At 39.1% G+C, this 27,213-nt stretch overlaps 4 protein-coding genes across 17 annotated transcripts in view; 2 read left to right on the top strand and 2 right to left on the bottom strand.

The window, feature by feature from the left end:
• The first annotated feature begins 2,146 nt into the window (after window positions 1–2,146).
• On the top strand, window positions 2,147–13,525 carry LOC101464085 (leucine-rich repeat-containing protein 74A). Of its 13 annotated transcripts, none has more exons than XM_076873834.1 (14): window positions 2,147–2,513; window positions 3,367–3,560; window positions 3,642–3,820; window positions 3,987–4,094; window positions 4,225–4,318; window positions 4,425–4,474; window positions 4,582–4,663; window positions 6,571–6,656; window positions 6,742–6,936; window positions 7,039–7,134; window positions 7,350–7,478; window positions 7,641–7,745; window positions 7,928–7,986; window positions 10,969–13,525. In XM_076873834.1, the coding sequence occupies exons 2-14, from the start codon at window positions 3,389–3,391 to the stop codon at window positions 10,988–10,990; spliced, it is 1,377 nt and encodes a 458-aa protein (XP_076729949.1). In that variant the 5' UTR covers window positions 2,147–2,513; window positions 3,367–3,388; the 3' UTR covers window positions 10,991–13,525. The 13 variants fall into 13 exon arrangements, with proteins under 13 accessions (XP_076729949.1, XP_004541913.2, XP_012772118.2 ...); XM_004541856.5 differs by having other exon boundaries at window positions 7,901–7,986; XM_012916664.4 differs by lacking the exon at window positions 10,969–13,525 and adding an exon at window positions 8,533–10,748 and having other exon boundaries at window positions 2,147–2,446; window positions 7,901–7,986.
• LOC101463781 (dihydrolipoyllysine-residue succinyltransferase component of 2-oxoglutarate dehydrogenase complex, mitochondrial) lies at window positions 11,573–19,946 on the bottom strand. The gene is made up of 15 exons (XM_004541855.6): window positions 19,795–19,946; window positions 16,743–16,776; window positions 16,419–16,461; window positions 16,097–16,161; window positions 15,912–15,986; window positions 15,734–15,789; window positions 15,536–15,644; window positions 15,161–15,292; window positions 13,973–14,043; window positions 13,762–13,859; window positions 13,552–13,682; window positions 13,383–13,456; window positions 13,197–13,280; window positions 12,884–13,051; window positions 11,573–12,759 (listed from the first exon to the last, which is right to left on the bottom strand). The coding sequence occupies exons 1-15, from the start codon at window positions 19,855–19,857 to the stop codon at window positions 12,625–12,627; spliced, it is 1,338 nt and encodes a 445-aa protein (XP_004541912.1). The 5' UTR covers window positions 19,858–19,946; the 3' UTR covers window positions 11,573–12,624.
• A 19-nt stretch (window positions 19,947–19,965) lies between these two features.
• LOC111501237 (uncharacterized) lies at window positions 19,966–26,735 on the top strand. 2 transcript variants are annotated; one of them, XM_023154361.2, is made up of 6 exons: window positions 19,966–20,435; window positions 20,704–20,855; window positions 20,950–22,000; window positions 22,526–22,627; window positions 23,052–23,246; window positions 26,102–26,735. In XM_023154361.2, the coding sequence occupies exons 3-6, from the start codon at window positions 20,975–20,977 to the stop codon at window positions 26,267–26,269; spliced, it is 1,491 nt and encodes a 496-aa protein (XP_023010129.1). In that variant the 5' UTR covers window positions 19,966–20,435; window positions 20,704–20,855; window positions 20,950–20,974; the 3' UTR covers window positions 26,270–26,735. The 2 variants fall into 2 exon arrangements, with proteins under 2 accessions (XP_023010129.1, XP_076729946.1); XM_076873831.1 differs by having other exon boundaries at window positions 20,704–22,000.
• Window positions 22,928–27,213, bottom strand: part of ylpm1 (YLP motif containing 1) — a 29,789-nt gene continuing 25,503 nt past the window's right edge. The window contains exon 20 of the mRNA XM_004541870.2: window positions 22,928–23,178. Within this exon, the coding sequence (XP_004541927.2) occupies window positions 23,146–23,178 (33 nt within the window). The 3' untranslated portion in view covers window positions 22,928–23,145. The remainder of the gene's footprint in view (window positions 23,179–27,213) is intronic.

Genomic DNA, 27,213 nt, shown 5'->3' with positions numbered 1-27,213 from the left:
AAGACATTTCTTTAAATTTAGCACAAATATGCAATTGAGCTCAAGGATGAGCTAATTAGATTTTCATGGTCAGAGAGGAAAGGACACTGTTAGGGCTGGGCCATATTATACCGTTCACGGTAATACCGGTATAATGTTAGGCAACGATAGGAAAATGAAATATCGCGATAGAATGGGAGTAAAACGCGCATGCGCAGTGCCTTTGTTTTCATACGCACATGGCCGATTGTTGAGTGAAACAGATGAACCAGAATTGGTTTGTAAAAATGGTGCAACTTCCGTGATGTGGAACTGGTTTGGTGTTTGTCCGTCAGATACACAACAAAGCACATTTTTTTGCAGAACATGCAAGCGGCCGTTGTTATTGTCATATTTGTCGGACTAAGATGCTCTTAAATCTGGGAGTAATCTGGGTCCTAAACTCCGTATACTTTAGGTCAAACAACACTGCAGCATCACTTAGAGTTAAAAACTGTCTAAATTCTTTCATCTTTAATAAAACGATCAGCATTGCTGCTTTACCAGGTGTAACTATAAAGTTTAACTTCCAGGCATCCATGAAAACAAAAGTTATTACATTTAACGGAGTTAGAAGTTAGCAGGAAGCTAGCGGAAGTTAGCTCGCTAGTTTCGCTAGTTACCTAAGCATGATATAGCATGTTCTGACTGAGAGATTTCTGAAAAAATTCAAACGTACAGCTCTGCTATCACTTCCAACATAAATGAAGACAGGAAACTAAACAGCAGTGACGTTTGTAGGGTTACTGAAGTTGGGCTAGCTGGTATATAATGATGTGCTACGTGATCGCTAGCGACACAGCTATGTTAGCATAACATAAACAGTGAAGCTGGAGGACGAACACTAACACTTTTCCACTTATAAAAGTTAACGTGAAGGTTCTTCATGGTTAGAGACAAATGCAATCGCATGGCAGGGTGCTGTAAACGGACCAAACTTCAGTCAGGAGAACAACTGAGATAATCCATCCACAATACGAGGTTAGTCATTAATATACTGCAACAACATGGGAATAGAGCAGCTGCCAGAGAATTCAACATTAATGAATCAATGGTACAGAAGTGGAGGAAGCAAGAAGAATGAGTTTAATAAAGTTTGATTTATCTGACTGCTTTGTTTCGCTTAATGTGCCTTATAATCCCGTGCACCTTATGGTCCGAAAAATGCGTACTGCACACTGCAGTTTAATGTTGCAAAGCACCTCTTTTTAACTTCAGTGGATATTATACATGGTTATGCTCAGGATATGTCAGCCCATTTCTACTGGAAATGCCTTTTGGTTAAACTTTCAGCAAGGAATTTGCATTTGCACTGTTACATTTTTATAAAGCTTTAATGTACATAAAAACCAGCTTCTTGTTTAAGTGAAAATAAATGGAAGGTTGTCTTTTTGCGCTAGTAATGTTGTGGAGTTGTATTTTGTCTCGCATCAATTATATCGTCGGTTATATTGTTATCACAAATTTTCAAATATATATCGTGATAAATATTTTTGGCCATATCGCCCTGCTCTAGACACTGTGACATATTGCCTTGAGAAAATGTTGACTTCAACTAAAGAACGAACTGACTAGTAAAGAAGTGAAATCATGAATGGGCTTCTCTAGCTTCTCTAGCTCTTGCTGGGACACATAATCTCTCACTTAGATTTCTGAGATGCCAAAAAGCAGATTTAGTTACAGCTTTAATGTGGTCAATGAAACTAATCCTTATCCACGGTTACACAGAGATTTATCGCATGAGTTCTTTAGCGCACAAGAGTCCACAGTCAAATATCAGTCACTCTAACCTCATGACGATAACATTTTACACAGGATAAAAAGGATACACAGGATACCCACATGCGTGTCTACTATAAACAAAATCAAATCAAAGCTCTGTGAGAACATTAGAGTCAAATACGTGGTGATCCTTTCCTACAGCCTTTGCACTTAAGTGTTAACAATTAGTAATAAGAAGCAAAAACACGTCGACGTCGCAATGTGCCGCATGTTTTAAAAAAGGGTGCGGGAGATTATTGCAATAAAAGAACAACTCATATTTGTGGTTATATTTTACCCCATTTGGTAGAATTGGTAGTCTGACTGTATAAAGGAGTGCTTTATACAGTCATTGGTCTCTCCCACGTTACAACCACATCCGGTCTCATCTCGATAGGGATTACGGTGAACAGCGCCATCTAGTGCTTATCTATATAAACGAATCAAAGTCTTCACTATTACCATACTTTAAACCATTATTAATTGATATAGGGTACTTTTCTTTCTTTCTTTCTTTTTTTTAAGATGGAAATGGCCGTTTCCAGTGTGCTTCATTTGTTTTTATCGATAATTTTCCGGCCGCCCTCGGATCTTTCATAACTTTCCTTCTCCTGATCAGCCGTTGGATCATCTTCTTAACACTAGAAAACGACAAATTTTTTCCCAGGTAGACGGATTATTCCTCTGCTATGAACAATAATAAAGGTCTGACAAATAGGATTTTATATAAAAAAGTAAGTATTTGTTTTAATTCCGAATAAAACAGTGTTTCCCCTCTTCTGCTGATCTAACTGTTAACTGCTTGATAAAATGCAGTAGTAGCTAGGTAGCTAGTTAGCTGGCAGCTCTTCTTCTACCTCACTGTTAAATAAATGCGCTGTAAAGTAAGTCATGTTAAGTTCAGTAGATCTTTAAACTTCATGTAAAACTATCCGTGTGTTGTTTCTGCAGGTTTCTCTATCAGGTTCACATTGCTCATGGAAGTAGTGCATAGCCAGGGGCGTTTCCAGGATTTTTAAATGTTGGGGAAGACAGGAAGTCTGAATATTTAAGCTGATGGAAATACCAGGAGTGGGTTTTTCATGCAAAGATATTTCAAGATTAAGTTCAGTTTTCACTGATGATTGTTGTCTAAAGATTGCCCACAGCCCAGTGTGCTCTCTGCTACTGTGGATAGTGGTGGTAGACTCGGTAGCTTTAATCGTGCCCCATTTTTATATATTTTTGAAGGGGTGCCACACATAACCTTTCTGACAGTTGTCAATATCTGTACATGTTTAGACTTTCATCTCACTTTGTCGGTCGAGTCTGGGTACTTTGCATAGTTGATCACATTTTCTTCTTTTATTGTAGGGCAGTTAAATAGAACTCATCTGAATATTGTAAATCATGCACATCCCTAATAAATTCAGTGTAAAGACTTTCATGTGCAGCTCTTTGCACTCATATAGATGCTAAAGCCTAGAAAGTGGCAGTGCACAGGAGTTTACAAAAATTACACAATGTTGCTTAAACAGTCTAATAGCCTGCAGCAGTGAATCCTACCTGTCTGCTCCTCTTATGTTGTCTTCCAAACATACACTTGAGGTTGTCAGGATCTTGTGCCGTGATGAATAACATCCATGAAGACAGTGTGGATTTTCAGTCCAATTCACAAGAGGAAAAGCAGCAGCTCTCTGTTCAGTCAGTCCTGTCCAGAGGATCCCAGGAGGAAATCAAGTTCACTAAGGGCCAAGCAGGGCACAGTGATGATGAATGCAGTACTGACCTGGAAGACGATAGTATGTTCATGGAGCAAAACAATTCCGTAATAGTAGATGTGTTTTTTATTTACCCGTCACGTCTTCTTATTTTCATTTCAGTTTTCACCTCCAGCAGGAGATTGAATTTGTCCCCATCAGACGTGTATCTAAAGGCCTGCAAGCAGACAGGAGCCGTTCCTGTTTCCTACATCCTCTGCCACTTGGATGATGCTATTCTAGACCTGAATTACTATGGGCTGGGACCTCTGGGGGCCAAAGCTCTGGCTATCCTTCTGAAAGTAATCCTTTTTTCTAGCTATTCATGCAATCCCCAAATTAAGATGGTGTAGGTCATGCTGGATCAAGTTCTGGTCATGTAATGAGTCTGTAACATATTTCAAATGAGTTTGTACTTTTTAAACAATATTGTATCATTTTTTATTAATTTATTTTTTAATGTTTTAGAGTCACGGTGTAGTCACCCACCTCGAGTTGAAAGGGAACTCACTTCAGGCTGAAGGGACACAGTATCTGATGGCGATGCTTTTTGAAAACATCAGCATTCAGAGTCTAGTAACGACTTTAAAAATATCACATTCAAAACTACAGTTTTGTGTAGATGTAATCCTCTTGCTGTATGTGCAAGAGAAATGGCCTTAATGTTATTTAAAAAACAAAAATCTCAATCTTGTCTTTTCTTCAGAATCTTTCTGACAACAAGCTGGGCCTTAAAGGAGCAGAGGTTATCTCCAAAATGCTGTCAGACAATCGTAAGCTCAAATCCATCAACCTCTCAGGTGCTCAGCCAAGTCTTAAGCTATGCTGACATGAACTTCTGTCTATCACTGTAATACAGCAGCGAAATGAAGAAGGTAATTCTCTCATTTCCCTTTGTTCTCTTAGAAAATGACTTTAGTGACGCTGCAGCTAAATGCTTGGCAGAAGCATTAAAGGTGAGTGCAGACTGCCGAATGCCACATAATGAATTACACATGTCTATATGTGTCACGTCTATATATGCTTTAAGCTGCAATTCAGAATTTTGTTTCCTATCTAACAGAATGATTTTGTGGTCAAAGAGCTTGACCTCAGTTACAACTGCATCTGCGATGCAGGAGGAGAAGACTTGGGTGTCATGTTAGGTACAGATCATCTCTATTTCTGTTCACATTCGATCCTTCAAATTAATGCAAAGCTTTACTTTTATTTTTTGTAAATTAGAAATTCTAATGATGAAGCAGCTTTTGACAATTTTGGAATAGCATCTGGGCTTTAAGCGTTAGGGTAGAAACAAGCTATCCTCACTTTGGAACATCCAGCTGTAAATTTCTCTCTCTCTGCATTGGCTCCCTGTTAAGTCTAGAATTTAAAATTGTTTTCCTTACAAACAGCATTTTGAATAATCAGGCCGTATTAGGACAATATGGACCGTGTAGTACAGCGGTCCCCAACCCCCGGGCCTCGGACCGGTACCGGTCCGTGAGTCGTTTGGTACCGGGCCGCGAGAGTTGAGGCTCAGGTGTGAAATGTATAGTTTTCAGGGTTTTTATCAGTTTTCAGCGTTATTTTGTTGTCGTTTTTATCGTTTACTTGGTTTTCCTTGGGCTTTTCAGGTGTGTTATGAATAAATGTTCTTTTTTTCAGTACCAGTACTAGTTTTATTTTGTTGTATTTATCCGCGACAACCTTAAAGGCCGGTCCATGAAAATATTGTTGGGCATAAACCGGTCCGTGGCGCAAAAAAGGTTGGGGACCGCTGGTGTAGTACCATATTGTCCTAATAGAGAACTTCACTCTTCACTCTCTGGTGTTTCTCTACTTTTAAGATTTGACTTTTTGATGAAGTTTATAGTTAGGGCTGAATCAGGTGACTCAGAAGGATCCCTTAGTTACTTGTTATAGGCACAAACTGCTGTGTGACTTCCTGTGATCCACTGAGCATTTCCTCTCCGCTCACCTTGTCAGCACTCAGCATGTCATTAGATTCGGCCTTCTCTCTCTGCGAGTTGTGCTCTCTCTCCCATCACCCACAATCAGTTGCCACTGATGGCTACCCCCTCCCTGTTTCCGTGAAGATAGGAAGTACCTTGAGGCAATTTTGCACCGTATAAATAAACCTTCATGTGGGAGGACACCTCTGTAGTGATAACAAAGAATATTATAGATCATGCAATGAGAGTCAGGGAAAGAAAGTTGCTAAAAAGCTGAGGATTATAGCTTCTTATTAGTAGATATACTGTGAAGGCTGTTTGAGCATTATTGTTCTTGTTGTTGAGTTTCCTTCCATTATGAAATATAGTCAGTGTGCCCTTATGATATTATACTATATCATTGTAGTAGTTTAAGTATTTTAGAGAAAAAGATAAATTCTGCTGCACGGCATTGATTCTCAAAGTGGGTGTTGTAGCCTCCTGGTGGGCTGTGGAAGTATTGCAGGTGGTTCATTTTGTGATTTTAACTACCGGTAAAAAGTCACATTATATATTTACATACATTACATACATTTCCATACATACAGCTACTATTTAAATAAGAAATAGAACTGAAACAAAAAAAAGGGGATTTTAAAATAACACATTTTTTAATTTTCTGACTGTTTTTGGTCTTGAACTCGAACTTGAATTTATATCTCGTCAGCAGTAGGGAAGAAATAAAACTGAAGCAATGGCTGTCTGGTAGTAGAAGTAAAGCCAGCAGAGCAAATTAGCAGGCAATCAAAATGCATCAACAAAACATAAAGAACTAAATACTATATACTTCATCTTATTCCGTGTGATGATCAGATGTACTTTGGTTGGGCAGCATTTGATTTTCAGCAGTTTGAAGTCCTGGATTGGCTGCTGTACAGACTTTCTAAACTAAAGTAATTATGAAAACAAACAAGCAGGCCTATAAAAGAGAAATGTGACCCACTGATATATTACTTAATAGTAAAGTATTAAGTATTCCTAAAGTATTTCTTGAACTTGAGAAAATTTTACATGTAGCTTGTAGATTAGTCTCAAATGTATTGTGACTTTGTAAAAATGTGTATTTCACTTCCTTGTAGCAGAGAACATCGGTATTGAAGTCCTAAATCTGAGCTGGAATCACTTTCTTATACGTGGCAATGCGGCTCTGATTGCTGGTCTAAAGGTGACTAAAATGACACACTCGAGCAAAGAGTTCAGTTTTGTTAACTCTCGTTGCTGACCTTCTCTCCCCCCTTTTCTTTCCTCAGGTAAACGCAACACTGAAGCAACTCCAGCTGTCGAACAGTGGATTTGGCCGTCCAGAGGTACAGCTGATGGCTGAAGTGCTGCAACAAAATGACACACTTGTGCTGCTGGACCTCAGCATTAACTGTGTGGACGATGAAGCTGTAAGGCTGCTCTGCCAGGGCCTGGCCACCAACGAAACCCTCGAGGTTCTCAAAGTGAGTAAAAGACTCCTGCAGCAATACTTCATTGTAACGATTTTAACGTCATTGCACCCTATGAATTTGAGATCATGTTTGGTCTTTGCGTGTGCGTTTCAGCTCTCTCGCAACCCCATAACAAAAATCGGAGCCGCCACGCTGCTCAGAACGGTTAAAAACAACATGAAATCAGCACTGGAGGAGATCGATATTTCTGTAAGTGCCGCGAAAGAATATAAGCTGAGGTGTAAATAAAAGTAGTATCTGTTTTAATTTACAGTCTGTTTTTGGTTAATGACGCATTTGTTGTAATTTTGCCTCTGTACACCACCGCAGTGGAGTACATTTTTGTACACAAGCCCCCAAAAGTAATTAGATACACAATCACAATATTATATGATCATAATATGTCTGTGACTGTGTGAGTGCAGAGTGTGCTTGTCTGTGAGACCTTTGTGGAGCTGCTGGAAGAAACCCGCGTGACCCGCCCTGCTCTGCGGTTCCAGTATTATATTCTGCCCTCCGTCACCAAGAACTTATTGGCACTTGGGATCTTTAAGGTACATTGTCAAGAAGGCTGAGAAAACTGGTGATGGGAAAAGATGGGAAAATCAATAAAATCATTTCTGCTTTTTCAGTTCATACTTCAGAAGTCTTAGCAGCCTCTTTAACATGCTTTCAACTGTAAAACAAGATCTCTCTCTATATGTTTTTTTCCGTAGAAGTTCTTTGAAGAGCAAAATAAGAGCATCATGGATTTCTTCCAGGCTCTGGACAAAGAGGGAACCATGAAAGTCTCCACCTCTGCCTTCAGGAAGGCTGTAAAGGTCAGGCTAACGGTTTGTCATGCTGCAGTGATAATGTAATAATGCACCTCATGAGCAACGATAGCAAATCTATGACAGAATGTTAACTTAGTAAGTTGTAGCTCCCACTCTTGCGTGAATGAGCGATTGGGAAATTGAACTTGTCACACATGCAGGAAGCTAACATACCTCTGGATCAACAGCAGCTTGGCTGGTTGGTCAGGAAGTTTGACAAGAACTGCACGGCAACCATAGTGTACAGGTTAGTCTGCAAACACACAAACAGCAGCACATGATGACCCCTGATGATGTCTTTAACAAATGCAGTTCATTTATTCTAGTTTGCCTGGGTTTTTGAAAACCTGGACAGCACTGAGGTTAAATAAAAAAAGTTTATTTTCTTGTTCTTTTCATTTAGAAATCCAAGTTTGACAGAATCATCTTAACTTGGGCTTTTTTACCCCGCAGTATTTTCAATAATATTTTTATTGTCTTCATTTGAACACAGAGTTCAGTGAGGTTGTTTTTTATGTGTGGATGATAGACTGTATATAAATGATGGACGTAGGCACTGTGCTGTCATTGGTTAGTGATGTCCCATTGTGAAATCTCAAACTAAGCTGCTTTGCATCCTGTTTCATCCATACATCCATTTTAAAAACAGTCTGGGGTGTGAAGTAAGCCTTTAAATGTAATCAGGGGTGTTTCAAGTTAAACACTTACTAACTGAGAAATATCTTCAGAACGTCGTCTGTCAGCCATGAATATAATGTCAGGTTCTCTTTAAACTGTGTCTCTATTTTTGCAGTCAGCTGACTGAGCTGTCATAGACGTGGAGACACAGTATCACTAACAGGAAGATTTGGGAGGGCTGTTGACATCTTTAAATAAATGTTGTTGGAGTTTATACTTGATTTTCTCCTTAATATGCAGTAGTTCCTTCATTGATTTCTAGTATAACTTTCAACTAAAAGCACAGTTTCGCAATTTTTTCACAGTTTTAGCTAAATCCAAATCGGTCCACTTCAGTGTGTACACTTGAACCTGTGACATCAACCAGCTGCACTAACCTCAGTGCTGTGAGCTGTGGCTCGGCCGGCGGGGTCCTCTGCCTCATTCTCTCCATCCAAAATAATCTTCTGGTATGACAACAGAACAAGAGGAGGAAGAAGAAAAGAGCTGGGGTCCATATCAAAGGACAGAGGCGACACAAAGAATAGGGCCAGATGCGAGCCAGTTGTTTCACCACATTCGTTAGCTTTGAATGAAATGGCCCGCAAAGGAAACGGTACACTTATGAATATGCATGCAGAGCATTACTTATGCAGGCCCTGCCGAATGGGATTACTATTATTATTAAGAGTGTGCAGAATTGAATTGTCTCAAGGTGCGATATCGAGCAGCGCTATCGGTTTCTGCCAGGTGGCTCCAGATGCAGCTACAGAGGAGACAATGACACAACGCACGGTCTCATCTGCGTCGGCTTTTTGTGTCACAATTAAACGGCTTTTTGTGATACAACTATGGGTGATCAGAAGATGCGTCACCCTTTAAACTGACAGTTTAATTATCATTATTCTTTTGAATATTTTATCAGAGATTTAGCTTTGTTTTGAAACCTTTAAGTGAAAGGAGCCCCAGTTATTAGTTTTTTAACAGGCATGTGTTACAAAGAAACTTGGAGTAACAGTTCCATAGATTTGTCTACGAGATGAGCTACAGGTGTCAGCAAACCACCGTCTGTTTTGGTTGGTGCTTCTTTCACTCTTTCTGGATCTTCCTAAACATGAATGTTGACCTCTATGTCAACACCTGGGCTTTATTGTCAATGCTGCTGAAACAGGTTTTGTAGAATCCAGATCCAGACTGAATCCAATTTTGAGCCCATCTGTATGCTTCAGTATGCAAACTATAGGGACTAAAGTACTGGGCCACACCTCTTCGTCTTTGAATTTAAGGGGGGTTTCAGTCCTTTTCCACATGAAATCAAGCACCCAGCCTTGCAGTCTACGTTTGCAAACCTGTGTGAAAGAACGGGTCGTTCTAAAGAGCTCACTGAATCCAAGTGTGGTGTTGTAACGGGATGCCCTTGTCAGTTTGTGAAATTTCTTCCTTCCTAGATATTTCACCATCAACTATAAGCGGTATTATTGCAAAGTGAAAGCATTTAGGAACAAGTGCAACAAAGGCATGAAGTGTATTAGAAGGTAGGAGACAGTAGCAAAGGCAGGAATGTGGACCTGAGAGTAAGGGATCAGCTGTGGAGGTCCCTGGAGGGAGCAGCAGAAAGGAAAGAGTAGATTTTTCATGCATTAGTGTGAGGTTGCTTAAAAAAAACCTAGAAAAAAGTCACAAAAATCATAAACTGTATTAACAAACAGTTTACCTGCATCTGGTGTTTGGCAGCTGGATTGTTCCAAGCAACATGAAGAACTTGCCACAGGTCTTTTGTGGGCTTCAGGCTTTCACTCCTTTTTACAGGACACTGTCTTCTTGTTCTAACTGATTCTGGCTCAGTTTGGCTTTTCTGTCATGCTCATTGATGCTAAATGAATTTGGGACCAATCAGAGGTTTCGCCAATAAGACTGGAGGATGAACTGAAAAAAAAAAAAACTAAACTGAACTAAACATCTTAAGTGCTTCAATTTTTTATGCAGTACTGCTCCCAAAAAACCTGTACATAGAGTGTACTCAGCTTTTTAAATCAGCTGTCCAGTAATGGACACATTTCTCTTAATGTACTTTTTCAGCTGGACTAAAATATAATTCTTTATATAACAGTATTGCCACAATGAGCTTGTTTTGAAAGCGAGAAAAAAAATAACAGAATAATTTAGGTAAATTATCTCTCTGATGTGGCTTAATCAAAACAAACAGCTAGCTGCCAATTTCTAATGGGCCATCTTTCATCTGAATGGACACAAAGACTTGAAACCCACGTCTTATTGAGCAGTCCCATTGGAAATTCACAGATTTGGCCAAATTTTGAAGACGAAACATAAAACCTGCCAACAGGCCCTTCAGATATCTATGCACCCACTGGCATACGCTGCCAATTATCATGATCTCAAAAGCGCTAATGGAATCTTGAGCGGTAATAAAAGTAAATAATTAAATTAAAGGAGCTCTTGTATCATTGTTTGCTGTATTCAGGCCCATTAGAACCTCCAGTATTCTCATGGTAATGTAATGTTTTGGTTTTTTGTGCCCGCGTAATGAATTCTGTGTTTTTCCTCCAAACAGTGTTGTTCAGACATTTGTGTAGGTGCTGGCAGAGAAACAAAGACGTACATTAGGACCCATTGTGCCCTGTGATTATTAAAGTAAACAGAAATACTGAAGAGGTATCATACACAGCTGCAAACACTTGAGCCTGTTTTTGTGAAGTGGGAGAACGGGCCAAGCAACCCTCAAGACTTTGTCAGAGATGATCCCATTATTTGGAGCTTCTCAAGAGCTGAGCGGCAGGCTGGCTAATGAGGCTTTGAAGATCCACCGCTGGCACACAACTCACATGCGGCAGAGAATTCGGGGAGCGAAACAGAATCTGGCACGAGATAAAATGTTTTAGCCAAGATCGGCCGCAAAGACGTCCATTACCTCGGCGCTCTGCTTTTATTTTGCCGGCATTGCTTTTCCAAGACCTTTTAAAAAGAGACAAAGACTTTCCAGGAGATGAATGTGAATGTGTAATGTCCAGTTCATCTGCAAAAAGACAAGGGTTTTTTTGAAAGATCAGGAGTAAAGTTGGGATAATTCACTAGACTTCTTCAGAGACTTCTTGAAAATAGCATGAGGAGAATAGAACACCTATGTATCAACATGAAGAAGAAAAGTGTGAGACAAGTTTCAGTACATATAAATCAAGAGATTTAATGTTTGAAATTGTTTCTTTAAATAAGTAGAAGCATTTCATATACGAGACTGGACAATGAAAATGAATGTTCCAGCATAAAAACCTGCAAATTGTGCACTTTGAACTTTACTTCGAACATATTTTTCATAAAGTAACAAATTGTGTGCATCTAGGTAAAAAAGCATGAGGTTTTTGTTATGTACAGTTTCTGCTGAACAAAAATGAAATGTTCGTTTGTTTTACTAAATAACTGATAACAGTTGGATCAGCGCATGTAACCTTGACAACAGTGAGCGAGGCAAGTTTATACTAGATCGCTATATACAACACAGGACAGGCAGGAATATGATTAAACCAAGTCAAACAGAGAGTTGATGTGGACTTAAAGGCATGGCACTGCTGTACACACAAGTTCCATACAAAGACCTGGTTTCCTGGTTACTGACTCATTTTCTCCAGGCTGTTGCCGGTTACAGTGTCTAACCAAAGCAATCTGTGAAACCTGTGTTAACATCAACATCTTGAACTAATCTGAATTATCCCTGTTCGGCCCTACTGTGGAAAAAGTGGCGCAAGAGCACTAATTAACAAGCGGGGGGGAAATGTTATGCAAGCAGCTGCTGTCTGGAAAAGCCATTCTGTTTTATGATTATACAACTGTGATGAGAGTGAGTTTGCATACCGCTTCATTCATCCGAAGGCTTCATAACGCATCTTTAGACAGGCTTATGTGGAGTTAAAGCCAGAGTTTTGTCTTGTTTTTGAAGTTATTTCCATTTGATTAATTCAAACGTCGTAAAAGAATTACTGATCAAAGTAGCAAACTTTTAGTTTCATCAATTTAGGCAACTTGACAGATACGTTACAGGTAATGTCATGCATTTAAGTGCAATGAGCATTGGAACACAACCCCGGTACGCCCCTGTAGTATCAACACTTGTAAAAAACAATAGTGGTACAGGCTATTTTGTGCGTTTTCTGTGATGTGGAGTTCATTTTTATGCAGCCGAGTATCTTTAAATAAGAATTTAGTGGCGGAAACGTCACATTCCCAGGAGCAGGACTCTTGGATCTTCCACCACCGCTTTGATCTTGCGTAAAAAGGTGACGGCTTCTCTGCCGTCAATGAGTCGGTGATCGTACGTCAATGCCACGTACATCATGGGCCGGATCTCAACCTGCCAAAGCAGACAGTAGTTAGTAGTCTTAAAAATATTATATATGAAAAACTGTATACTGATTCTAGGATTATAATTTAAAGAAAGAAGAGCTCTGTATTTCATCAGTTAACACAATTCTCACCTTGCCATTGACGGCCACAGGTCTGTCAAAGATGCCATGCATGCCCAGGATGGCAGACTGCGGTGGGTTAATGATGGGCGTGCCAAACATGGAGCCAAACACGCCACCGTTGCTGATGGTGAAAGTGCCTCCGTCCATATCCTCGACAGCGAGCTCGTTTTTACGAGCCTGAGGAACAAAACGCAAAGGAATTACTCATTTATTCAGGGGTGCACAGGAACAACAAATATCTGAAAGACTGCTTTTCCCAGTGAGATGAAATGGTTCAAAACGAAATGATTCTAGGACGTCTGTGCTGTCTCTCATCATTTACCTTTTCTCCCAGAGCATTAATGGCTTTCTCAATGTCAGCGAAGTTCATGGTCTCAACATTCCGGATCACAGGTACAACAAGCCCCTAAAAGTCAAACCTGGTTAATGTCTGATCCATGTTACCTGGAGCAAAAATTGAAGGAGTCAAGAGATCTAACAGCAGTTTACAGAGACTCAAATCTCATACCTTTGGAGTGGCCACGGCAACGCTAATATCTACATAATCTCTGTAGACGATCTCTTTGGTTATGTCATCAATAACTGCAAAAGCATTTTGTAAAATAACAAAAAGAAGTTTTAATCAGTAAAGTTGGCCGCTTGAGTGTGTGAGAGTGGAGATGTTTGTGTGTTCTTACCAGCGTTGACGGCTGGTTGGTCGATCAGAGCGTGTGCAGCAGCCTTAACAAACGCCGACATAAAACCCAGTTTGGTGTCGTGCTTCTTTAAGAAGGCGTCCTTGTGGAGTTTTCTCAGCTCGTGAATGTTGCTGAAATTTTGAACATTGGAGAAAAAGATGGAAATCGGGAGCCTTAGGTACAGCTCAAAAAATCTGGACTGATGCTCACCTCATGTCTACCTCATTGAAGGTAGTCAGCATGGCGCAGGTGTTCTGAGCCTCCTTCAGCCTCTGAGCGATCCTCAGCCTCATGCGGTTCATCTTCACCTGGACACGGGAAACAACGGTCGTCGTTATGCTGCTGTATTTTGAGGCCAAATTATTACAGACGTTGACGTAACAGAGGAATATATGAAATGTTGTGTCAACGAGTGTGTTACCCTGCTTTCTCCTCTCACTCCTGGAGCTGCTGTGGGGGCTGGAGCTGCAACAGTGGGTTTGACAGCAGAAACTAAGTAAAAACATAAAGACATATTAATAATTAAACAAAAATCATTCATTGATTAATACATAGCTCTTGTAAAACAAAGGTGTGAGAGCCAACATGAATTGATTGTAACTAGTGCTGTCAATAGATTTAAAAAAATTAACTAGATAATCGTACAATTTTCTGTAATTAATCGCATTTACTTGATCAATAGCCTGGTTGCAATTACATTTTTTCAACTTTATATTTAAGCTTGTAACTGACATTCATGCAATATAATGAAGTAAATGCAGAAAGACACAAAGAATGTGTGCTTAAATTCAAAGAGAATTGGAATAGTTTTCTTCAGTCTTTTAGCACAGGTTCTCTCCTGTGAAATACACCTTTTAAAACAAACCTATATGCTAATATATATTAGTGCTGTCAAACAATTAAGATGTTTAATCAGATTCATTACACAGGGTTACTGTGGATTCATTTTGATTAATCATGATTAAATATCATTCATTTTTATTCTATATTAATCGCATTTCATTTTGCATGAGCAAACAGACTCGAGAAAAAAGGGAAAATATACACACTTAACATGTTTATTGAACATCTTGAACATTAATGTTAACAAAAAACTCTCTCTGTCACTCTTGGGGAGTCACTTCAAGTCCTTAAAACGAGGAACAAAAGCTCTGTAAAGCACGTGTTCTCAATTATGTTAATACGTCTGCAGTTTGTCGCAACTTGACAATTGTGTCAGTCAATATGTCCGAGGTAGACTTACTGAGCCCCCGATGCTGCGTGAGTGATTTGTCGCAAGCTGGGTGACGTGTTAGAAGCCCAATGTGCGTTTATAATCTTCCATATTGAGTTGACTGGTTCAGCTGCCCGTCACCACCAGATCTACTGCCCATTTGCGCATGTGCGAAGGTAACTCTACTTGGACAACCTGCCCAAAATGCGTTGACAGAAACATTTGAGGGATTTTCAGTCATTCTGCACTCCAGATGCGTTAAAAATTTTAATCGTGTTGACCGTGATGGCGGATTAACTTGTGTTAACGTGTTAATTTTGACAGCACTAATTGTAACCTAAAAAGATGCAGAGGTACACATGAGTACACAGTCAGCAACTACATAAAACTACACACCAGGCTTGGGTTGGGCGGGCTGTGGTGGTGGTGCTGGAGGAGTGGCAGCTGGGGCTGCAGGTGGAGGAGAGGTTTCGGCTGCTGGAGGTGGTGCATCTGTAGCTTGGGAGGGGGCAGCTTTGGCAGCAACAGCTGAGAAGAAAGAAGTAGAGAAGGACAAATACAGTATAGGTGCAATGATTGCCATATTATATTTTGCTTCCAATTTCCATAACATTAAAAATCCGATTTTTTTCTCATCCGTAGGACATTCACAGCAAAATTTGCAACACACATGTTTTAAACACCAAATAGAACTAATATTACATGTTCTGTCTTTGATTTTTCCCATGTATTGTAAACTGGGCTCAAGTTACTGAAAATAAACAGGCAAACCTCCTTTCCGGAGTTTAAAGAGAGGCGTTCCTCCTTCTACCTTCCCTCCGTCAGGCACCAGTAACTCCTCGATGACACCGGCTGCAGGAGCGGGGACTTGCACCGAGGTCTGGAAGCACAAGACAAAGAAATCTGTCGTAATTTTAACAACACCCCCACCCTCCAAAAATAGACCGTCTCACGTTTCCTCTGTCACACCTTGTCAGTCTCGATTTCGCAAACCACTTCATCCTCTGACACGGAGTCGCCCACAGCTGGAAATGAATCGATAAAAACAATCAATCCGAAAGCATGCATCGCATGTGTTGAACATTTACCACCAATATTCGGCTTATTCTCACGGTCAGTCATTTGTGGCATATTTATACACACCAACCTTTCTCCCACCTCACATCCCCCTCTGTAACTGATTCTGCAAATGCAGGAGTTTTGACTGTGACCACTTCATCCCCTGTGGAAAAAAAAACAAGCAAATGCAAAAACATTTTGCAGTCAGTTAAATGCAGAACAGATACAAAGCATGATGCTGACATTGGTTAAAGACATAGATGTGATACATACTGTGGTGAGCAGATGTCTTAAAGTATCTTATTTGGTAGATATTGGCTGATGATGGAAAATCACATCTAAATGTCAAGAAGAAGGGATTTATTTTGATTGGAAAAAACAAAAAAAATACATAGATAAAAGCATGTATTAAGGGATTCAGTGTGTGGTATTATTTATCACCCGGCTGATCTATTTTTGATTAGGTCTAGCTCACATTAAGTGTTAAATGACGGCGTTAAAAAGCACATGCAGCACTGTCACACTTAAAGATCAAATATTTCGATTCATTCTGTACAGCGGACGACATTTTTGTGTACATGAGAAACAAACTTACGGCTGAGGTTTCCTGTAAACGATCTGGCTGCAGATGGTGTGGCCTTGAGGGGAACAAACAAAAGACACGGAAAGAAAATCAGCACAAACTGCCGCTGCTTTTCCTCATGCTCTAACATAAGATATGAGTGGAGCTTTCTGAAAGCTGCAGTTAACCACTTGTGGGCTCCTCAGGCATCTTCGCCATTCAGCCAGCATTACTTATTCTGCTTCAGACAACCCGCTAATTGAGCATGGTTATTCATGAGAGACCGGATAAAAAGAGTGGCCCGAAATCCAGGCTCTAAAATCCACCTGAACGCTCCGTCCACTCAAGCATGCTTACCTGATGTTTTCTGTCGGACCAGCACATCACTGAGCTGTAAAGATATGAAAAAAAGAATTAGATTAATTAGAGCAGCTGTAACTAGGAATTATTTTCATCCTCTAATAAACTGCAGACTGTTTTGCTTCATTTCGATTTAAATTTTTTTTTTTTTTTTTTTTTTTTACAGAGGCTGTGCTTTTTTTTTTTTTTTTGACCAGAAGATATAACTTCGCAGTTATCCACCCACTCACTGTCCCATCCATCCACTTATTCGATTAAGGGTGTAGAGAAAATTTAAATCTTGCTTCATTTTCAGTGAATTACTTGATCAGGTGTTGCTATTTTACAATGTGTTAATCACCTTTTACGTTTTCATTTATTTAAATGAAATAACGACATTTGGTCTCTCTGTATCGATACAATATTGCCAATAAAAAACATCTACTGCGCTGTAATGATTGATTCTCTTTCATTCTTTCTTCTCTCCCTTTTCACTTTTCCCCAGTGGAAGATAAACAGTCTGAAAATCCTTCATACTTTTAAATTTCAGCTATAGCCACAAGATTTTTCCAGTGCTGACAACACAGGCTTCTGTAAGGCCACTCCGCTGCAGCCTGATATAAGTCGTCTGTGTATTTTAGAGGAGAGGTATGTCTAATTATGACTGCTTTTACAGTAATGTTTGTCTGGCGGTGTCACTTGTGCCCCAGAGCTAAACTTGCTTACTCTGGGCTTGCCGGAGCAGGGTGGAGTTGTCAGAAAGTACTATTCAAAGTACTCGGAGCACGCAGCCAAGTGTTAACAGCTTGATAAACCACTGGCTCATCCTGCGTTACCGCTCTTTGTGTCCCCAAGCGTTTTTCCAGTAAAAATAATATATGGAATTAAAAAATACAGATCTTTTACGTGATTACACACCCTGCTTAACTGAATGCAATAAAGTATTCTGATTCTGAAATTAATATTTGTATTTGAAATGGCACAGATTTTATGCAACCAGCACTAGAAGTACACCAGCTTGTTTTGTGTCTTCCTGCTCTTGAATAGGGCTGCCACGATTAGTCGACTAGTCACGATTACGTCGACTATCAAAATTGTCGACGACTGATTTAATAGTCGACGCGTCGTTTGAAGCTTTGTAAGATCCCAAAAGACGCAGGAATAAGTAGTAGTATTTAAGAGTGTAACAACGGACTGAAACAGAAAATGGCACCATTGCATGTTCAAGGATGCCAGCTGCCGTTAAACTCCGAAGAAGAAGAAGCAGTGTCCCAGAATTCATAGCGCGGCCCTGCTCAATTTTCAACAATGGCGGCAGCTAGTTAGTTTTAATATTACTCTTATTATTCTTTCTGGGTCACAAAATAAACGTTCAACATATTTTCAGGCGAGAATGTAGCTGTGTAAGCCTCAAATATCTGCTCAGTTTATCAAGACACCACATATTTTCAAAAGCGCTCCGACGTTTTCGGAGACGTCTGTTACCCACTAGCTCGATAGCTAGCAGGGGGCTAGGTCACTAGAGCCGGTGAGAGCACATACCTTAAACTTAAAGCTGTAAGCTAATGATAGTTATATAAGAGCAGATGCTGCTGGTGCAATAAGCTGTATGTTTTACATCCAATTGATGCACGATCTGATAAGTCGACTAATCGCAAAAATAATCGGTGACTAGTCGACTATTAAAATAATTGTTTGTGGCAGCCCTACTCTTGAACCACCTCACTAATGAAATTTGAAGGTACAGTCAGTTTTTCTAGGTTATTAAATGGTAAATAAAATATTGTACTCATAAATATACAGTGACTAGTGTGTAATTACGTCTTCCAAGAAATGAATCCCTTGTCATAAATGTAGAATGAATGCAATAAAAACACATGCCTTGCCATTTTATCCACAGTGGACGAGATAAACGTCACTGTTCCACCTTCTAGTGTTTTATATACATGGCTAGAGGCTAGCCACATACATAATAAACCGATTTGTACACCATAGTACAAAAACAGAATTCAGTTGACTGCAATCTACTGACATCTAGTGTTGAAATTTCCCACACTGTACCTTTAACTATAACTTAGATTGACTAATTAAAACAACAATTCATCAGAGCCCTACTTGTAAGCGTGGGATGTACCGATTGTGAAATTCTGGCCTCACGTGTATTTTTAAATTAATCATTTGGCAAATTTTTGTTTATTTGTTTTGTTTATTCTGTTACTGTGTTTATTACCTCATGAACTAAACTGCCCTAATGTCATCTTTAGACACAAAAATGTTGTAACACAACAAATAAAACATTTGTTAGTGCCAACTGCAGGGAAACTTATTTTCCCATAGCCCGCTATCATTTAAAAAAAGTCAATGAGAGCCTAAAAATCTGTGCATTCCTATTATAAAAATCCAGCTGATGTGTGTGCAGTATTAAAAAAATAAGCATGCAGCACAACTGTGTCATCGCAAAGCCACCAACATGACTTAAAGAGGAGTCCACACTTCTTCTTTTTTTTTGAGGCTTCAGGGAAAATGCCAGCCTTTAATCTGCACTCCAAGTAACTGATAACCAACACAGCTCAACCAGGAGCTGTGTTGATAGCCAAGATAACCATTATCAGCACAGCTCTGCAGACTGAACTCACTGACAACACACTCATGAGAAGTACAGTTCAACTCTGAGGAGACAGTACCATCCAGCTCATATTTCAGCACATGCATCTGCACGCACTGCTGGACTTGTGAAGGAAAAGCCATGCTATCTGTTACACACACGTCGGACACGGGCTATTTCTACACACAAACATCATCCTATTTCAGACTGTGCCTGTCACATATAGCAGTGTACAGCAACTGCTGGGCTTTCAAAACTACCAAGAAACAAAACAGTTAGCGGGACAGTGAACGGGTGGGTGTGCGGGACCTCTTCACAAACTTGTGCTGCCTCTCAGTCAGTGTGCCTGCAGGTCTGTCCCTGGTGACGAGGCCCTGCGTTTACGAGCTAACAAGCTAGCCATGTTGTAACTCCTCGAAGCGCTTTTAAAACACAGACTCGTTTGGCTATTTCTTCCCAGCCTACCTGACGAGCCGCTGACAGGGAGCGGCACAGCGTCCGGTAAACACGCAGAGATCGCGATAACATAGCGTGGCCGGGGAGTGTCTGCCTGGTCCTGACAGCGGTTGAAGCGGCTGTACGGAAGCCCGGCAGAGCTCTAAGAATGGGAGGAACCACTGCGGCTGGACTGGAGGGGTCCACCGTAGCGGGCGGTGGGAGCAGACTGGATATTACTCACACTCCGGTCATAGTTCGCCTCACCATGAACTTTAATCCTTTAAATATTGTCATTAAAATTAAATAAATTTAGCTTTTCTTATTATAACATAATGAAAATAATTTATTTAACAGGACTGTACCATGTCTGCATACTATACTAAAACAACTTATAATTGATAACACATCATGCAGACCACGGTGTTAGAAAAACAAGAAAACAGACACAATGAATGAATACACTCATAAAGAAGTAACAATTTATTCATTACTAGCCTTCAAAGATTCATATGTTTATTAACAATGCGGTAGGTTACGGGGACGGGATAGGCTGACATGTTAGAACACACCTCCTGCTTTCTGGAGCGCTCTCTGCTGTACCACTACAAATAACCGAGTTTCCTCCTCCAGGACCCAGACCTGCACCCTTCCTCTGAGCTGTAAGACAGGTAAGTTTTATATTGCATATCGAGTAAAAAGGATGCCATGTTGATGATACTTTAATATCTGTTTGTATTTTTACTTATTTAGTTTGATTTCAATTAAATAGACACTTTTTAAAAATGAGGTAACCTGCAACCTAAAAAGGGATATCATGTATATGTGAGAAAGATGTCTCCACTAGCTGTACCAAGTTCTCTTTCCTGCTATTACTTGCATGCATTTTATTATTCATAAGTGGGTTTTTTTTTACTTTTGTCTTTTTAACCCTACCAGAATGAATCAGAGTGTTTGGAGCAAAGCCATGTATTCCTCCAGCAACATCTGCCTGGATGGCTGTGCTGCAGAACATCTCTCCTCTTTTCAGCCTGACCTCATGCCATCAAACTCAGATTCGTCAGGCGTTTCATTGACCTTACACAGAGAAGGTGAGAACATGAAAACACTACCAGATAGTGCTCATTATAGCAGTGCAGTTGCTGGTTTGATGTATTCCAGTCAACTGGATCTTACTTCATCCAGAGGCAGCACCAGTGGATCTTTATTCATGGGAAGACACCCGTCTCCCGCACCCACTTCTTATGGTCACCATGACTGGAACCTGAACAGAGGCCATCAAGCAAAGCGTGCGAGAGTAGAAAATATAATCAAAGGTATGACCAGCCCTACTCATATGTACGACACAGAAGTGAAAACGAAGGAGCGTAAAGAGACTGACTGCACGCACAATGACGAAAAGATCCAAGAAGCACTTTTCCTTCAGAAACGCATGGAAAGCACGGCTCAAAGCCAGGTAACAAGAAAGCAGCTGGAGAGCCAGCATCAGCACCCCAGGCAGCTCAGAACAAAGGTTACTCACCTGGATGGAGTGAGAGAAGCCCATGATTCCATCAAAACATCTGGTGATGCGTTTACAGATTTGTACAGTGAGTTTGAGAGCAGTTCGAGTCTAAAATATCAAGGATGGAAGAAGGTTAAATTGATGAACTACTTCCAATCCAAACCGGCCAGAATAAGGCTAATGGCAGATGTTCTAAAGTACGAGTTGTCCAGAGTTGTCAGCAAGAGCGTTGACTCCATTTTCAAAAGTGTGCCGCTTTTACAGACATCGCCATATGAAGTGGAAAATGTAGAGACTGGTACGCCTCTTCAGCCATCGGTGAGCAGTGATGATGATAAGTTGAGACTTCCATGTTGTGGGACTCCAGAGGTGCAAACCCCAGATGTTCAAACAGAAGCTCTGTCTCTGGTTGTGCAAAAACACGAACTGGAAAGATCCAGGTTACCAGCTCACCACCGTCCAAAATCTCCAAATTTCCTCATCGTTGACTCTGCCCTGCAGGAATCTCAAGCATCAGAGAAGAATCACCGTGCTCTCAAGAGCCTACAGGACAGTTACTCAGAAGAAGGCTGGAAGTCAGTTAAAGTGAGATCAAAGGTCAATTCCAGATCTGTGAGAAGCCCACAGACTCACGCTGTGTCTGCAGATCCGGTGATTTTGGAAAGCACTGGTCTCCTTCATGTGAAGACAGAGTCTGATAGCCTGGTGAAAAGCAACCTGTACATGCTGAATGTATCCTTTCTAATTTCTTGTGTTAACCTGTGGCTTTAAGTAGCACTTAGCAGTGACAGAACACCTCCAATATATCTGAATACTGTAGCATCTCACGCAGATGTCTTTAAAGTCTTTACTGTAAGTACTATAAGTCTCATTTAAATACTTTCTATCAAGCAGAAACACATCAATTTAATTTGGGGTTCAGTATGTTAAAAAGGACACTGAGGCATGTGGACTTGATGAGCCAGGGATTGAACCACTGGCCTTCCAATCGGTAGGTGACCCTGTTTTTAATACCTCTTTTAAACACTTTGTGACTTTTGTGGTTTTGTCCTAAAAGGCACTTACAAATAAACTTTATTTACTTAGTAAATGATCTGCTGGACCTCCTGATTCCCAGCCACCCCTTTTAAAGAAAAAGACAATAAACCTACCCATTGTGGAATCAACATTTTCATCGTATATTGGCTATAAATGAATCAGTTTTGGAGAGAAAATATCTTGTTTTTGCGTTTCGTCCTTAACGCTGGTGAATTTTAGGAGGGTCTGACCACAAACCATCTGAAGAAAGCAAAGCTTATGTTTTTCTACACTCGCTACCCGAGTTCACTTGTGCTGAAGATGTGTTTCCATGATGTACAGGTGAGAGATGGCTTGCAAGTTGGATTCTTGCACATGTCGTGTTATCGTCCTTCTCACAGAGTAGAAAACATGTTACATGTGCTGCATTTACAGATTTATACAATTTCTTTCATTTTGCATTTGAGCAACAGCGATGCTACTTTCCATTTTGGGAGAAAAGTCTCAACCTGAAAACATACAAAGAGTCCTCTGTAACCTTTGGATTTATTATTACATCGTTTTCAGCATCATAATCCACAAACCAAAGACATCATCATATAATTCACAGTGTGTTAAAAAAAAAAACAGAAGACAGTTAAATAGCTTCATGGGTGATTTTATTTGCTTCACATATTGTAGTGTGCACTGTAAAACATACAAATCAGAAAACAACAACGTTCATTGTCACATTTGACAAGCTCACTTACCTTTCTTTCCTCCTCAGTTCACGCGCTCCATCACCTCTCAGCTCATCAAGTGGTTCAGTAACTTCAGGGAGTTTTACTACATCCAGATGGAGAAGTTTGCTCGACACGCTCTCATCGAAGGAGTGGCAGACGTAAGGGGTCTGACTGTGGGGAGAGAATCAGAACTTTTCAGGGCTCTCAACAGGCACTACAACAAAGCCAGCGACTTCCAGGTGAGGAACAACTGAGGACTTGTTTTACTCTAACACACTGATTGCTTCCTAAAAGCGAGTCGTGAGGTGTCACTCAGGTATTCCTTAATTTATAGCCTCATTTTTGACCATGCATCATCTTTATTTTAGAAACACTGTACTGTGTCCACTGTATCTGCAGCTCCTCTTTTTTATGTCGCCGTATCGGTTTCAGAAAAAGTAATAAAGGAATAGAGCTTACCAAGATTCATTACATTATTATGACTAATATTGTGTAGATGTTACGTAATTCTCATTCTTTCTTTTTTAACCCCTTAAAGCCTGGTGTTTCATATTTAATACATGAGATTTTTTTATTTGCTAAAAATACAAAATAAAAAGCTTTTCTAAGTATTAAATTGGAAAACAAATAAATAAAAATATTAAAAGCAAATACAAAACAAATTAAAACTCAAAAATATACGCAAATTAATATTTAAATTCAGTTTAAAAAAAAATAAATAATAGATTCGTTAAATACCCCAGAATTTTGTAAAAAATAAAAAATAAAAAATTTCTGGCAATTATTTAATCGTTCAGGCTTTGAAGGGTTGAGTAAAATGTTTATTTAACCTTTCCAAAATGTGAACTTTACCTGAAAATGGTACAAATTGTGTGAAACTGCAGCAAATACGCAATAATTAGAAACAACCAAACAAAAAAAAAACCCAAGAAGCATGTTTCAAAGTAAGAATTTTCTCTACAGTCTGATTTAACCCCCATGTGGAGAGGTCTTTTTCACCTATGTATAGTACAAATATAGTGTTTTTTCCTTTATTGAACAGTTGACTGCAGTGAAACAGGATAAGAGAGTAAGATGTTAAGCGTTATGTTTCACCCAGTTAATGTTAAGTTTGCAAAACTGTAAACAACCTAATAATTTGTAACTACTGATGAAGAGAAAGCAGAAATTGACCTATTCTGATCTTATGGTTTCTCTCAGACGGTCACGATGATTATTTTTCTAATTCATAATGTGCCCATGTTGAGCTGTTAATGCACAGAGATCATAAAAGGTCAAATGACACAAATTATTTCATAGAGTTCATATAAAGAAAGGTTTAATATGTTATATTGATGTGAGTGTTGCACTTCGATGAAGCAGCTGTGACAAGCTTTACTGAAGAAAAAATAAGTCAGGGCACTTAGTAATATATTAAATAAAGATTTGCTTTGAAAATGCACATTTATTAATACAGAGTAAATGTCAGCACTGTGAACAGAGCTGATCAGTACAATGGACTAAAACGTCCTGATGATGACTGTTTGTACTGAGAAGCTTAAATCACTGGTAATTAAATAGCAGATTGTAGTCATTTATATGTGCTCAGTATGACTTAAACCATTAAAAACAGTGATGAGTTTTAATGAAGCAACATGATTTCCCACTTCTGCAAATAAAAACAACCATTATTTTTCTTTATTGTCCAACTTTTAAATCAAAACACATTACCGTGTAGATCTTAAAGGCTGAGACAATTTCAGCATGATTTGATAGAAATCAGAATCAGCCTAATAAAATCTACACCTTCATGTGATTACCAGAGTTGTTAGGCTTAGTGGAATTGTTGAAAATGTTTAGTTATTGTTTGTTTCAATGTTACCAAACAAACATATACTAAAATACAAATACTAAAAACTAAGAACTTTCATCTATGTTTTTTATTCATTAGTTTTCCAGGAACTGAAATTGTTTTAAGCTTTAACACGAGTATTCCTCTAATTTCCAAATGAGTAACAGAGAAATTAAACCTATAAATTGTGCTTTGAGTGGGAGAAGACAAAGACAGCACGGCAAGCATAAGAGGAGCTACAAGTATGTCAAACAGATTGGTTAAGAAAAGGAAAAAAATGATTCGTCATTAGACATACTTGTGCTAGCTGTGCAACTGGACTGAGTAAACCTGTAAAACTAATAACTGCCATTCGAATAGGGAGGTTTTTTTTATGCACAATGAAATTTTGTATAATTTAGCACAGTCCATATATGGTTAACACTAATTACACAGCAAGTATTGCAATTCCATCTCACATATTAGTGTCAGCTGTTAGTGACATAAAGTACATCAGCTAGAAAAAGAAAAACTGATGTTATACATACGTCCTAAACCTGTTCATTAAATCCACCAATAGAACTTATTGAGTGTTGTTGCTAATAAATACATTTCTTTAAACTCTGGACATGTTGTTCAAATACTCTTGGCGTCACAAATATATTCTCATGAGTTTGTGCAAAATAAGATTTTAATCTTTGTGCATATGTTTTAAATGTTAAAAAAAATATCCATACCAAACCCCACCGTTATTATAATCACTTATATTCTCGCTGTACTCATTTGAAATTTCACCAGATTTAACAATTGCATATCTTTAAATAACATAACATTGCTTATCAGGTCCATTTTGGAAAATTTGTGTATGCACTTTTATTTTGTTACATGACAGTAGTTTAAAACACTTAAAGGTTCACATTGCAAAATAAGAAAAGCTGATTACAGCACAGGTAGTTGTATACTCATTGGTTCAGTTTCCCAAACATAGATTAATCCTGATCCCAGACCATAAACCTTAGTTTGGGACAAGGCTGAATCAGTGTCAGGGAAACTTGCTAAAATAATATTTGTTCTTGATCATTTCACTTCCTTTAATTTTGTTCTCAGTCTCTGTGCTAAGACCTGATTTGTTACTTACCTGAATTTTCTCGGTTAGAGTCACATCTAAAATATAGTGCCATATACAATTCACACTATCTGTCGACGACAGACTGAACAGAATGGCAGCAAAGGACTGATATTCCCTCTCTCCCCCATTAAAGAAATTCTTGTGTGGATTCACAGGTGCCCGACAGATTCCTGGAAGTTGCTGAGATTACACTGAGAGAGTTTTACGTTGCCATTTCAATGGGCAAAGATCGTGATCCATCCTGGAAGAAGGCAATCTACAAGGTGATCTGTAAACTGGACACTGATGTACCAGCTGAATTCAAAAGTCATCACTCTGTATAAGAACCAGGAGACGACATGATCATGTGCCACAGTGACCGGTCACAATGTGGACTTACTCATTTCTTCATGGGGAAAAAAAAAAATACTTTTTTAAAATTATTATTATTAAATTAAAAACAAAGATTGGCCATCTGAAAAGTAATGTAGATTCTGCCATACTGATGGCAGTGGGGTGTATATATATCTGTCAATCGTTTTTGTTTCATCATTGGCTGGATAGATGCATGTATTTTGCTATATTATATAGCAACAATACATATTTTACATGATTAAAAATATTTTATTGTTGACACGACGAGTCACAGATCACAATTTGTTTTCTGTAAAAAGCACAAAATAAATTCCAAACCAGGAATTTACAAAATCTTTAATATTGATGGAACAGAACTTATTACTGTACATACAAACAAAATGACAAAAATATATAGAACACAAACCATTTCAATTCTACAATTACAATGTCAGTGAACCAGTTAAAGTATTAATAAAGGATTAATACAAAAAGGAATCGTTTCTTGCTTTCTTCCATACTTACCACCTGGATCCATCCATTCATTTACCACATGGCACACTTCAACCAATGGTCCAAAGCCAATTTAATCCTTCATCAGAAGTGATTTGTCTGTTTGTAACCGTCGATCCTTGTTGTGTCCTTCAGTTACTCCAGTAACAATGTCGGTAATCCAGATTAAATTTATTGTAAAAAAATAAAAAATAAAATCCTGATGTGCTTGATTTCAACAGCAAACAGGGGCCAAAAAAAAACAACAAAATAGTTTGGGAAACTATACATTTCACACTAAGAAGCCATTTTACTAGGTACAACTGTTCAACTGCTTATTATTGCAAATATCTAATCAGCTAATTGCCATGTAGAAATGGTCAAACCTGCTGAAGTCAAAAATGTGAGTGAGAAAAAGTGGGATTTTAAATGTGGCATGTTT

The sequence above is a fragment of the Maylandia zebra genome, linkage group LG15 (genome assembly GCF_041146795.1).
Source record: "Maylandia zebra isolate NMK-2024a linkage group LG15, Mzebra_GT3a, whole genome shotgun sequence".
NCBI classification, from domain to species: Eukaryota; Metazoa; Chordata; class Actinopteri; order Cichliformes; family Cichlidae; genus Maylandia; species Maylandia zebra.
Note: the sequence above shows the minus strand (reverse complement) of the source record. Positions and strands in the feature narration are given on the sequence as shown.

Excerpts from the sequence above, each read along its gene's own strand:
- LOC101464085 (XM_004541856.5), top strand. The coding sequence starts at position 3,389 with ATGAATAACATCCATGAAGACAGTGTGGATTTTCAGTCCAATTCACAA. Across the intron at positions 6,937-7,038 it reads AAACCCTCGAGGTTCTCAAA|CTCTCTCGCAACCCCATAAC; the intron begins GTGAGTAAAAGA and ends TGTGCGTTTCAG. Across the intron at positions 7,987-10,968 it reads ACGGCAACCATAGTGTACAG|TGTTGTTCAGACATTTGTGT; the intron begins GTTAGTCTGCAA and ends TCCTCCAAACAG.
- LOC101463781 (XM_004541855.6), bottom strand. The coding sequence starts at position 19,857 with ATGTTATCGCGATCTCTGCGTGTTTACCGGACGCTGTGCCGCTCCCTG. Across the intron at positions 14,044-15,160 it reads GCCCGCCCAACCCAAGCCTG|TTTCTGCTGTCAAACCCACT; the intron begins GTGTGTAGTTTT and ends GTTTTTACTTAG. Across the intron at positions 13,457-13,551 it reads CCAACCAGCCGTCAACGCTG|TTATTGATGACATAACCAAA; the intron begins GTAAGAACACAC and ends ATGCTTTTGCAG.
- LOC111501237 (XM_076873831.1), top strand. The coding sequence starts at position 20,705 with ATGAATCAGAGTGTTTGGAGCAAAGCCATGTATTCCTCCAGCAACATC. Across the intron at positions 22,001-22,525 it reads GCAACCTGTACATGCTGAAT|GAGGGTCTGACCACAAACCA; the intron begins GTATCCTTTCTA and ends GGTGAATTTTAG. Across the intron at positions 22,628-23,051 it reads TGTGTTTCCATGATGTACAG|TTCACGCGCTCCATCACCTC; the intron begins GTGAGAGATGGC and ends TTTCCTCCTCAG.